The sequence below is a fragment of the Cynocephalus volans genome, chromosome 15 (assembly GCF_027409185.1).
Source record: "Cynocephalus volans isolate mCynVol1 chromosome 15, mCynVol1.pri, whole genome shotgun sequence".
Lineage (NCBI taxonomy): Eukaryota > Metazoa > Chordata > Mammalia > Dermoptera > Cynocephalidae > Cynocephalus > Cynocephalus volans.
Genome location: NC_084474.1, coordinates 30,701,959 through 30,715,118, shown reverse-complemented (window position 1 = coordinate 30,715,118; position 13,160 = coordinate 30,701,959). Strand labels below are relative to the sequence as shown.

General features: G+C 38.0%; 1 protein-coding gene across 5 annotated transcripts in view; it reads left to right on the top strand.

The window, feature by feature from the left end:
* The window catches only part of JPH1 (junctophilin 1), a 77,939-nt gene extending 65,746 nt beyond the window's left edge, over nt 1-12,193 (top strand). The window contains exons 4-6 of one of the 5 annotated variants that reach the window (XM_063079571.1): nt 3,488-4,137; nt 9,655-9,750; nt 10,343-12,193. In XM_063079571.1, coding sequence (XP_062935641.1) covers nt 3,488-4,137; nt 9,655-9,735 — 731 coding nt within the window. In that variant the 3' untranslated portion in view covers nt 9,736-9,750; nt 10,343-12,193. Of the gene's footprint in view, nt 1-3,487; nt 4,138-9,654 lie in introns of all 5 variants that reach the window. The other 4 variants (XM_063079570.1, XM_063079569.1, XM_063079568.1 and 1 more) reach the window with 4 other exon arrangements.
* The last annotated feature ends 967 nt before the right edge of the window (nt 12,194-13,160 follow it).

The window sequence follows — 13,160 nt, the reverse complement described above, 5'->3', positions numbered from 1 at the left end:
CCTCTTTAATTTCTTTCAGCAGTGATTGGTAGTTCTCATTGTAGAGATCTTTCACCTCCTTGGTTAAATTTATTCCTAGGTTTTTTTTTTTTTTTTTGGTGACTTTTGTAAATGGGCTTGCTTTCTTTGTTTCTTTTTCTGCTAGTTATTGGAGTATACAAACGCTACTGATTTGGGGGTGTTGATTTTGGTGCTGCAACTTTACTGAAATTGTTTATCAGCTCTAAGAATTTTTTTGGTAGGGTCTTTAGGCTTTTCTATATATAGGATCATATCATATGTAAACAGGGACAGTTTGACTTTGTCTTTTCCGATCTGGATACCCTTTATTTCTTTCTCTTGCCTGATTGCTCTGGCTAATAATTCCAATACTATGTTAAATAGAAGTGATGAGAGTGGGCATCTTTGTCTTGTTTCCATTCTCAGGATGATATTGGTGGTAGATTTATCATATACAGTTTTTATTGTGTTGAGATACTTTCCTTCTATACCTAATTTGCTGAGAGTCTTATCATGAAGGGATGTTGAATTTTGTCAAATGATTTTTCTGCATCTATTGAGATAATCATATGGTTTTATCCTTGATTTTGTTGATGTGGTGTATCACATTTATTGATTTGCATATGTTGAACCACCCTTGCATCCCTGGAATGAATCCCACTTGATGATGGTGTATAATTTTTTTGAGGTGTTGCTGTATTCTATTTACTAATAGTTTATTGAGGATTTTTGCATTTATGTTCATCAGAGATATTGACCTTTAGTTTTCTTTCTGTTGTATTTTTGTCGGTTTTGGTATCAGGCTGATGCTGGCCTCATAGAATGAGTTTGGGAGAATGGCCTCTGTTTCATTTTTTTCAAATAGTTTGAAGAGAATTGGTATTAATTCCTCTTTAAAGATTTGGTAGAATTTAGCAGTAAAGCCATCCAGTCCTGAGCTTTCTTTGTTGGGAGACTGCTGATTACTGCTTCAATCTCATTGCTTGCTATTGGTTTAAGTTTTCTATTTCTTCTTGGTTCAGTCCTGGTACTTTATATGTGTCCAGAAATTTATCCATTTCCTCCCTGTTTCAAATTTGTTGACATATAGTTGCTTGTAATAGTCTCTAATGGTTCTTTTTGTTTCTGTGGTATCAGCTGTAATGTCTCCTTTTCATTTCTAATTTTTGCTATTTGAGTCTTCTCCTTTTTTTAATTAGCCTAGCTAATGGCTAGTCTATTTTGTTTATCTTCTCAAAAACCAACTTTTTGTTTCATTGATCTTTTATATCACTTGGGGGGTTTCTATTTCATTTAGTTCTGCTTTGATTTTATTTCTTATCTACTAATTCTGGGATTGGATTGTTCTTGTTTTTCTAGTTCTTTGAGGTTTACTGTTAGGTTGTTTATTTGAGACCTTTCTGTTATTTTGATGTTAGCATTTATTGCAATAAACTTCCCTCTTAACACTGCTTTTGCAGTATCCCACAAGTTTTGGTATGATGTGTCTATTTTCATTACTTTCAAGAAATTTTCTTATTTCTTGCTTAATTTCCATGTATTTAGTTTCCAGAGTTTCTTTCACTTATTATTGATTTCTAGTTATAATACACTGAGGTCTGAAAAGTTACTTGAAACAATTTCAGTTTTTTAAAATTTGTTGATGTGATTTGTGACCTCACATGTGGCCTGTCCTGGAGAATGGAAGAACATAACTTTTTTGTGCTCATGGTGCTGTTTCCTTCTTTGCTGCTGTGTCCAGATGGACAGCACCAGGAAAGAACAGAAGCAGAAAGATGTCACTTTTTAAATGACTGCTCTTGCCCCTTTTCTTCATTCAAGTGGGATGCATCTCAGTGGCCAAATATTCATGTTGCCACTTCTGATTTTAAAAGTTCCCAATTTAAAAAGGGGGCACTTACCAAGTTTAAAAAGGAAATCTCAATTATTGACATGCAATCTTGAAAGTTTTTGAAACTTGAATTCTGAGGGGTGGATTCATCCTCTGGAGGATGGAACTTGTGATAATATATATTATGTTTGGGGTCCTGAGTACAACCTACAATAATGGGTCCTCAGGAATTCTCTTCTCTGACTTAAAATATTATATGTTACATTCTATTTTATATTAAAGGATACATAGGAGATCATGTGACTTTCAGTTTTTCATCTGCTACAGCTGTTTCCACTTCAGTAAAAAGGGGATACTAACACCTACTTCCTAAGATTTTAGTGAGGCTTTAAATTTGGGGAAATGCCTTGTATGGTAAGTAGCAGTCTCATTATAATTACTTACATCACCATGGGAAGAGCAATTAAAGGTATTAAGTGTGCAGTATGTGTTTTAAATAAATCAGGGTCATTGTTCTTCAGGCCCCCTGTCAATATTTAAGTTAGTTTGTATGGGGTCAGGGGTTGGGGCTGAGAGACAAGAAGGAAAATGAACAGATGCAGAGCTGAGGAGCTGGTCACCTCTCTATAAGAGTGACCTTGACTTCACCTTGTGTGATGAAAAGTAGCTGATGGATGGAGTGGTAGGCAAAGTATGCCATTTTCTTGGGTACAGGGAGGGGCCGAACTAATGTACCTGGGAGAAGAGCTGTGTCAGAGCCCCAGGATGCCCCCTTTCTGGACCACTGATGTCTTCAGCTCTCACACCTCTACCATCACATGGCACACACTCTGTTTCTTTACAGCTCATTCACCACAGAATAACCAGCAGGATCACTTTTTTAAAAATGAACATGTCACCTGTTTATAAAAATAATATGATTGTTATAAACAGTCCCAAAGTATGTAACAAGAGAAAAAAATGCTGAGACTACAGAACCTGAAACAACTGCCTTGTACTGACTTTGATGTCTGCCAAACACGCTGATGCAAATCCGTGTTTTTCACAGCTGAGATTGGACGACACAGAAGTGATTTCCTATACTGCAACCTAAAGCACAGAAGTTGTTCCTAACTAGGAAGTTTTAATGACGCTTTGAGGACAGATCTCTAAAAATGTTATCTCCAGGTTCTCCTCTTACCTGGAGTGTAGTTTATTAAATTTCAAACGTACACAGTAGTCAGCTTATTTCTTTATACAAGTACAGTATATACTTCCCGTGTCTTAGTCACACCACATAATTTGAGTAAGCAGACTGATTATGACATTGTGACCAGTGCTCAGTGAATATGAATTTCACCTTTATATTCTACAAGTAGGCAAGAACAGAATAATGATCAGAGAAGTCAGAACTGTTTAACTTTTATGGCTATCAAAATAGTATAAATAATAGCATTATTATCTTAAAAGCACCTTTTCAATAATAAATGTCTTTTCCTCTAGAGAAAGAAATGTGTTCATGCTTAGTCAAAGCCTGGTAGATTCATTACAAAAAAAAATGACAAAAGGTTAATCTGATTTAGCAAATTTATATATGTATATATAGCCATAAGGTACAAGCCTTGACATATTTTTTTTTACCACCTTCCTTTCTTTTGTCTTTTTATTTTTTGGCAGGCCCTGATTACATCAAACAGAGATTTCAGGAAGGTGTAGATGTTAAAGAAAATCTGGAAGAAAAGGTACCAGACAAGCCTCCTACCCCAAAGGAATCTCCTCATTTTTATCGCAAAGGCACGACACCCCCAGGATCTCCTGAGGCAAGCCCCAAACAGAGCCACTCTCCCCAGCCTTCCTCTCCGGTGCCCTGGAAGAAGCAGAACCCCAGCTCAGGGGGGAGACTCAGTCAAGACAGAAGGGGTGCAGCTGATGAGAGGGTGACGGCCGTCGTCAATAAGCCCTTGATGTCAAAGGCTCCCACAAAGGAGGTAGGAGCAGTTGTGCCCCAGTCCAAGTACTCTGGCCGCCACTATGTCCCCAACCCCAGTAATGGGGAGCTGCATTCTCAGTATCACGGCTACTACGTGAAACTGAACACCCCCCAGCACCCTCCAGAAGACGTGGAGGACAGTGGTGGGTCGGGCCAGGCTTCCTCAGCACTGGTGCACAAGCCATCACCGAACAAGTGGAGTCCCCCTAAACCTGTGACAAAACCAGTTGCCAAAGAAAGCAAAGCTGAGCCAAAAGCTAAGAAGTCTGAACTTGCTATACCAAAGAATCCAGCAAGCAACGATTCGTGCCCTTCTTTGGAAAAAGAAGCCAATTCAGTAAGTGTTACAAGAAGTGTTTTCTCCTCCTTTCTTCCCTTGGGTTCTTTAGGGGAGCAGTGTGGAGTGTCTGTGCATCTTGAAAATAGGCAGGCTAACAAAGGTCCCAGGAGCCGAGGGTTACAGAGCATAACACATTTGTAGCTTGAGACAGCAGGGAGCTCTCCGTGCAGAAATTCCCTATGTTCACTCAGCACACACCTTAGACATAGCTCAGGTAAGTAAGACCTGACCAGCCTAGGGCGGCATCGCACCTTTGCAGTCTCTCAGCACTTCTTGGTAGCTTGCTCTCTGGTCGCTAGAAAGGAATCACAGCCCCTGCCACCACCATTGGCCAAATCCTTAGCTTTCCTTCAGCCCCTACAGCAGTCAGTATCTTTACCATCTTTAGTCATTGTGAGTGCTTCTCATATTTAGTTTGGATTTTTCTTAATTAGCTAGGCTTTGCAGCTAGAACATTTTTCTTTCCCAAATGAGAAAACTTTCAACAGTTTAAGAGAATTGCTTGGGTTCCTCTGGTTTCTCAGCATGCGAGTGCTCCTACAATTTCAGTTTTCTAGTACATGCTAGTTATTATAGCCAATTAGTCTTAAGCACTTAGGATATATTTTAATTCAGACAGAAAGTTCTGTGTTATTGATAAATGTCTATATTCTCCTTCAAACTAGATTTGTTAGATAATATATGAAATTAGTATTTTATCAAATTCAATAGGATTTATAAAATTGGAAGTTAAGGAATTATTGATTAGGAAAAAAAATACTTGTAGGGTTAAACAATTTAAATTCATCTTTTTAATTAACTTAAACAAGCGTAAGAAATTTCAAGCTTTATTTCATCAATATCTATAAGAGACTGGTTCTCTTCATTTTTCAAATTCTCAACTTTTCAATTGGCTAAATATAAATTAATCAGATTAACTGGACTAACTTTCTGAGAGTCAGCTCCATGCAGATAAATGGTTTTTAAAACAGACTAACTTTATGAAACTCGTGACTCTTCAGTAAGCATTGATTTTTAAAATTTTTAACAGTGATATAACTGCAGTAATATTATCACTCAAGTTTGCTGAATGTAATGCACTTCTCATTTGACTCTCAGCATGTATGTCCACAGCTTAATAAGGCCTCACATATAAAAATATATATATATCAGTATTAGTTTGCCTGATTTTCAAGAAGAAAATTCCAATAGTGCGAGGCCATATAGTTTACAGCCTTGGGTACCCAGCAGTGGGATTCAGTTGACTTCCATAACCCACCAAGGGCAAACATATGCTCCAGAGTCCTACATGTTAGGCTGTGATAGAAGAAAAGGTTGAATTACCTAGTCCTTACTTGTAAAGAGTCTTTCTGCAAAATAGTACCACAGGTGTGTTTGGTAATTTCACAGCCTTCTTATTAGAAAAACATCTGTTTCACTTATGTGAGGAATGCTCTGATTCTTGGAGTCAGCCAAGCATCCTCTATCTCTGTAGGTCAATCTCCCAGGTTCTCCTCCACACCCCAAGGGGGAGAGGAGGCCCCAGCAACTCTGCAGCCTCCTGGGCCTCCACTGCCTCTGTGTGGTGCAACTGGAAGTCAAGATTGACTTGGCACCTTCACGTAAAGAGTCTGGCAATTATAACAGAAAGCTGCCTTTCACACTTTTCCCAGAGAGTTAGGAAGTAACACAATCACCATAAGGGTAGTCAATGAATGACCTTCAAAACAATGGAGTACTACATACAATTTTGAGATAGAAACTCTATAAGTTAGAGGTTTCTAAATAATAATTTTAAAATTCATAGAAACATTCACACTGAAGCAGACATTTAAGTTAGTCCTATTTGTGGGCAGCCAAGTGATCCAGTTTGAGTCAGAATCACCATCTGTAGGGTCGATGACCAAACTGAATTTTAGTTAAGCAGCTGACTTGATGGAGGCAGTACAGGCCAGTGGCTTTGAGTGTGAATGTTGCGGCTAAAATTCTGGGTTCAAATCCCAGCTCTATTCCTTACTAGCTGCATGACTCTGGGCAAGTTTCCTAACTGCTCTGTGCCTTGGTTTCCCAATCTGTACCTGCTTCATAAGGTTGTTGTGAAGATTAAATGAGTTAATACTTTTAAAGTTCTTAGTACAGTGCCTAGCACAGAGTAAGGGCTCAAAAAGCATGGTCTGTTATCTTGTTTGTTTCAACACTACTAGTTGAAGCACAAATAGTTTACAAATATTTGAATACATTTGATCCATCCTCAGGATAACCCTGGATATTGATCTCCTTGAAATACAGAAAATCTCCTGGGACACAGACTGACACTTAGAGCAGATTAATTTCTTGAGAGGCAGGAGAAAGGAGTCCAGGGCAGGGATCACTCCTTGACCTTCCTCAAGAAGCCTGTGACCCCTGTGGGCAAGCATGGCATGCAGGCTCATGTCCCAGGAGCAAACATTCTACGTGATAACAAAATTTTTGTAGGGTTTTGTAGGGTTTTAGAGCCTGATCATCAAGTAGACAAGTGAGGAATCTTGATCCATTCAGAAAACTGGCTGCACTTTTATCTCAACCATTGCTATGATCAGCTTCCAAGTGCGTTTTGATATTTTCATGCTCTTTCCTTTGAATTTGTGTACAACTTAAAGCACACCTGTCAGATCAGGTTTGAACCTCACCGAAAAAAGAAAAAGGTAAATAAACTTTCCTCATTTCATATGTTTTTAGAGAAGTTTTAGATTTAGCATAAATTCTGTAGCAGAGAATTCCTTTCAAGTAGGAGTGACAGCCTCTCCAAGAAAAAGAACTAGAATTTCTTTCCGTATTTTGACTTCATATATTTTATTTTCTAACTGCCTGAAAGTTTCTTCCGAGCGAGACTTACACTTTGCCTGGCTACTGCTTCTTTCACTACACCTGTCCCAGTCAGTCTTGGAAAGCAAGACTGATTTTTTTTTTTTTTTTCATTTTGCTATTTTAAGCTACAACTGGCCACCACAGTCATATTTATGGGCCTTCACCTGAAAGCTTTTCACCCTGTACCCTGCTAGGTATCTGAAGAACACAGAGGTCACAGCTTGAGGTCTGCCTATTAAACACAGCGTCCCAGATTTTTACATTTCACCTGCTTGCTGTTTGAAATTTTCAAGGCTGGTTTACTCTCATCTTCACTGAGTCATCTTTAAAAATAGTTTTATAAATGGAGCTGCACTGATAGGATAAATATATATGTATATTAGAATATATACAGGATAAATACATATGTATGTGTTCAATGGGAAAAATGTGTGTGTGTATTTTTATTTTGAATAAAGCATTCATTCATTATTCATTGAATTCAGATTACCGGTACAATGAGATGTGGGCCAAAAGAGTTGAAATGATCCCAAATTCTTAACACTTTCAGGAACAAAATCTAACCAAAGTATATAGTAGTAACAGCATTTCCTAATCTCTGTTCTGAGTTGCGATGTCGAAAATCATCTTCATTATTTTGTGAGTTATAATAGTTTTCTACATTATTTCTATGTTCTAAGGTAACCAAAATTGAGGTGTTACACAGGTTAGAACTCTTTTGATTTAGAACACAACTATTTTGGAAGAACAGTTCGTTGTTACCAAGATTTGATGTTTTTCTCATATTGTGGAAAATTATACGATATAGATGAAAATGTCATTTTAAAGAACTTACCAGGGTTAAAGTGCAGTGTTATAATATCCAGGTCAGGGCTTTGGATCACCATACCAGCCAGCTGCCAAAAAAATAACTTATTGGGAAATTGTTTTTAAACAAAGGACTGTGGCTTGAATAGGGACGTAGGGGAAGAGTGTGGAGCTCAGAAGTGCAAAGTCTAAGGGTTAATTCTAGTTTTAATTTGTTCAGACTGGCTGAGTAACTTTGGGCGAGACACTAACCCTCTTAAAGCTCAAAACAGAAAGCAATCTACTTAGAAATGCTTAGCCCCCCCCCCCCCCCCGCCTGGCATTAAAAAGACCTGCAATAAATGTTTGTTTTCTTCCCATTTACTTGGGGTTTAGGAGCTAGGGTTTTTCTTCTTCCTCGTAGTCCCTTCCTCAAGGGCACTCGTTTTCACTTCCTTCTCCCCACTTCCATTTTACTGATCACCCTGTTCGTGCTTCATTTAATGCAGTGATTTAATCTGCTTCATTCAACAACCACAGCACCTGGAAAAGTGCTGGAAGATACCAGGGTACTTCAAAAAGGTCATGGAAATATTCATATTATCTTTTAGTTCTGTTTTTCCACAAACTTTTTGAAGGATCCTCATCTTAGGTTCTCATTAAATATTGGTTGCTTTAGTGAACCAGGCAGCACACAGCGGTGAGCCAGACAAGGCCCCTGCCATGGTGGAGCTCAGGGTCAGGGGAAAGACGGCAAGTAAACAACAAATGACTATGTATTAAAAGCGTTAGGACAGAGAAGGAACAGGGCACTTAACCTCTACGAGGGAGACTAGCCTCAAGCAGGGAGAAGACCTCTTTGAGGAAGGGGAGTTACCCAAGACCCTGAGAGGTGAGCATTTGACCAGTGGCAGCTCCAATTTTCTGTATCACTTACCCACCCCCGTCCAAAAAAAAAAAAAAAGGCAGAAAACACCACTGTATTCGAGACCTCTGTAACATTATTTCAAAGTGGTCTTATTTGATATCTGACTCTTTCCTCATCTGTAAAATAAGAATAATAAAACTATCCACCTCATAATGCCAGATTGGAACAGTTCTAATGCTACTTAAGAATTAGACCCTAGTAAATACCAAGATCATGTCTTTGTAATAAAGGTGGCTTCTCCATGGGCCAGATGTGAAAAGATGGGTCTTTTGAGGATTATTTGTTTATACAAGTTAAAGTTTGGGGACCTCGGCCATCTGGTATTTTTTATAGTGATACTTAATAAAACAGGATTCTGCAGTTTGTTAAATTTAACTTGCTATTTGAAATGTTGTGGTTGTGATTAGAAAAATAAAAAGTTAGACCTGTAAAGTAACTTCTGAAAGTATTCAATTTCTCATTTGTAGTTTTTACTTAAAGGACAGGATAGTGTTCAAAATGAGGACCAGGAGAAAGCAAGAGTTAGAGAACCTCATCTTGAGTTTTTCCTAAATTTTTCCTTGGAGTCTTTACTGTCCTACAGATTTTACTCTCATGTCCGTCTGCCTCTAGGAGGAAACAGCTCTTGCTTGTCTGAATCACGTGCTAACCACAAATGCATGTCCAAGTCCCATTATTTTCTAACCCCCATCCAGACTGTTGTCCGTTGTTTTGAGATGAATGAAGTAGATTATTGTTTAAAACAGTTTAAAACTCATTCAGGTCTGGATTAATTTTTAAGTGAAAGTTCAGAAACGTCTGTATCTAAACTTGGCGTTGCTATTTTAAGTTTACACCTTTTGGAACGGCTGTCCTCATTCATGCCTTATTTACTGCAACGTGTTCGTTTTCTTATATTTTTGGTGATTGATTTTGGTAATATATCGATATTAACATGGAAAAGTTAAGCTTGTTTTGTTCTGTTTCCTTTCCAGGGCCCTAATTCAGTCATGATTGTCCTTGTCATGCTCTTGAATATCGGGTTGGCCATTCTTTTTGTTCACTTTCTGACTTGATTGGAATTAGGAAAGGTAAGAACAGCCTTAATTTCTATATAAAATCACCATACATAACATTCTTTTCTCATATTTAAATTTACAATTTTTTTTTTAACAACGACCTATTGTCCTTTAATTTTGGCTGTGCCTGAATGTGATTCAACATAGTTACTTACCGCTACAACTGTTTTGACCCTTCAGTGAAGTCATGACAACTAGTGGTGTTAGCCCACAGTTCTCTGCCGTGGTGCCGTCAGCCCTTTAAATGGCACAGCCCAGTCAGACTCAGACACAGGGAAGGAGGCTTGGAATTAGGATGGGATCGCCAGAGAGATGAAACTTGGAAAATTCAGCCAGAGGACCTGTTCGGTTCCCCTGGGAATGCTTTGTGGCTTTGGGGTCCTCTGAGAGCTGAAGCACACAGCCATGTTGGAGAGCAAAACTTAATAATAATTCTTTTTTAAAATCTGCTGAAGCAGCCCCCATCCGGCGAAGTTCTTGGCATTGGCTACTCCATCTGTCCTAGCAGAGTGTGACTAAACTGGAAATGTATGGAGCTGCATTTTTTTTTTCTTTTGATGGAAGTCAACAGCTGCCTTACTATTTTACCATCTGACGTTTTTAGTAGGGAGCTGGGGAAATGACTGCCGAGGAATGCGGTCGGAGGATTGTGTTGCTGTGGACGTGGTTCCAACATTCACTCCTATCTCATTAGAAGAAATAGGTAGCAGCATCACTCACCAGTCTTATGCCATGACCTGCTGCTTTAACATCTCCTGGAATGTTCTGGGAGAGAAGGTTTCGTTTGCTTGTGCACGACTCTGTTCATTTTTGCTGTTTGTTTAAATATGATGTATAGTCATCTACCACCTGTGGTCCTGGCCGGACAAAACACACGTGTTGCATCTCAAGGAAAAGAAACAACAGGCTAGTGAAAATGTGTTCAATAGCAATACGTCATTTTTTTATGTCATTTATTGTTCCTAAACTTGTAAAAGGCTATTTATTTTAAAATTTAGCAATTTGAAGGCATTATACCTTCCTAAGAAATAAAGTATTTTTAACATTACTGAAATGAATTATTTATGCACTTAGGAGGTGCTAAATTTTAAAAGCTGAAAGGCAACAAAATTCAAAGAAGTATAGTCAAAATGTTGCATGGATTGCAGTAATCAGTGTTTAAAGGATTCAGTTTCATTGCTGACGTACTTTACAACCAAATAAAATCTTGTCAGTGGCTATGTTAATTCCCATGAAAGTTAAGCAAGATGCTATTAATAACTGCTCTTCTCTTTTATTTTTCCCAACTTAAATTTTTGGTTGAATACATTCAGGTAGAGCATACAGCTTTGTTAAATCACTACTTCTCAATTTTCTGCCTTTTGTGTTTTTCAAAGTCCTTTCGTAATTTTATTTCAAATTTTAAAGGCTTAGACATTTTTATTTTAAACATTTGTCTTTTGCACTCCTTTGTTATTCTGACATATTCTGATTTTTTGCTGCTTTATAATTTATCCTGTATTACTCAGAAGCATGCTTCCTTAGAGAAACTATATGGTCTTTATAAAAGTAATTATTTAAAAAGAAATCAGGGCAGGAAAGGTATCTGTTAAATCTCTTTAAAATGTTACATTGCAGAGGGGGAGCTATTTTCACAATTTGCATGTTTTAATCAGGTTCTTTTTATCTTATTAGCTACCTTTTCAATGCAGAAGAGACAGTTCACATAATTCCCATGTTAGCACAGGTGTGGACCGAATGCTTTGTCACCTGCAGGGTAGTAACCCAGTGGTGTTTTTTGCAGAAGTACAATATGTTGAGAATCCTGGGTGTGACCAATATGGAATAAAGAAGAAGGCAGAAAGAGAGCAAATGAAAAATTACAACTTGTATATTTATTTTTTACATTTTGCTTTGACTTTGAAATTTAGAAAGTATGTTTTTACCCGAGAACGAACGTTTGCGTTCCTGTGTCAGTCTCAGTACTCTCACTGCCCCTTCCTAACCCCGTAGCTCCTTAGGCTGGGAAAGCTGATTTTTTTAAAAAATAAAAATATTTAATCTTAAGTGTTTATTTAAAATGTGTAATGCTTTGGAAATAATGGGTAACAGATAACTAAAGGATATGTTTATAAAATGAGCATGTTGGTTCCATTTATAAATATATGTATGATTTATAAGCTTTTTTAAAACAAAGCTCAAATTGTTGGTATTTTTCTAAAATGTGCACAGCTGTATTTTACATGAAGGCTCTTTCTAATGGGTTGTTATACTGTACTCTACATTTTGGACAGCATATGAGGTCTGCCAATGTACTTAATAAAACATGACTTTGTTTATTTAAAGTTTCTTGCTGTGAAAAAGAACTCCCTACCTGTGAGTTCCTTTATTTATAATCCTTGAAACCAAAATGTATCATGTACAGTTTTCATAACTGTATCTGCTCTAATAAAAAAGAAAGTTGGTTATTAATAAAGTTGGAGGTGTGTTTCCTTTGCGAGTAAATTACTGTCTTGAGTGATGTGGAATTTTTTGGTAGTGGTGGCATTGAAAGAGATCTGCTGAAAAGTTAACAATAGGAAAAAAATGCTCAAAGCAGCCACGTGGCAAAAGGTATTTACAATGCACCACTATTTCTTTCCACATTTTTTTCATCCTAAGCCTTTCAAATAATTTTGCAAAATAAGATTCATTGCTCTGCTTAATACCTTCATTAATTGGATTAGTACCTTATCCAGGGTTTTAAGACTGCTCCTATTTTAAGGAAAACTCAAAGCGAAGTAAATCTCCCTCCTGCATGGGCACTTTTCAATTAAAGTTTTGTTTGTTTGTTTGTTTTTATCATTGTGTCCTAAATAAATTAATACACTGTTATGGGTGCACTCCTGGAAAGTTAGGTACATTGTACAGCTGAACAAACTTACTGCCACCAGAACTTCCAGCCACTGTGCTCCTTTTGAAGCCATCCTAGGTGCCGGCCTGGCTGCCTTGACATAGGGACAAGCTGCCTGTGCAGTATAAAAAAAGGACCTCCAGAACAGCTTCCCAGGGAGTCACCACGGTACTTTTAAAATCCCAAATTTGTCACTCTTGTTGAGGGCCAAGATATCGGAGACCCCCATATTAATAATGCACAAAGTTATCACCTCATGGTATAAACAGATTTATCAACTTAAACAGTTAGTTTCCTAGTAAATTCTGAAGGAAGAGAACACAGAACAGACTTCTGAAGCGGGGTGTTGGTGTGGGGGAAGCACAGGGTGCTAGACAGACTATTGATTCCAGATTCGTGTCCAAACCACACGTTTTGAGGGCTGAAGCCAAGGCTAGAGTGAAGCCTCTGTGGTTGGGAAACCTGGAAAATATCCTACATGCCCTTTTAATGTAGTAACTATTTCCCAAGAGTTGTGGCAGGCTGGCTCCCCAGCCATGCACTCAGGGCC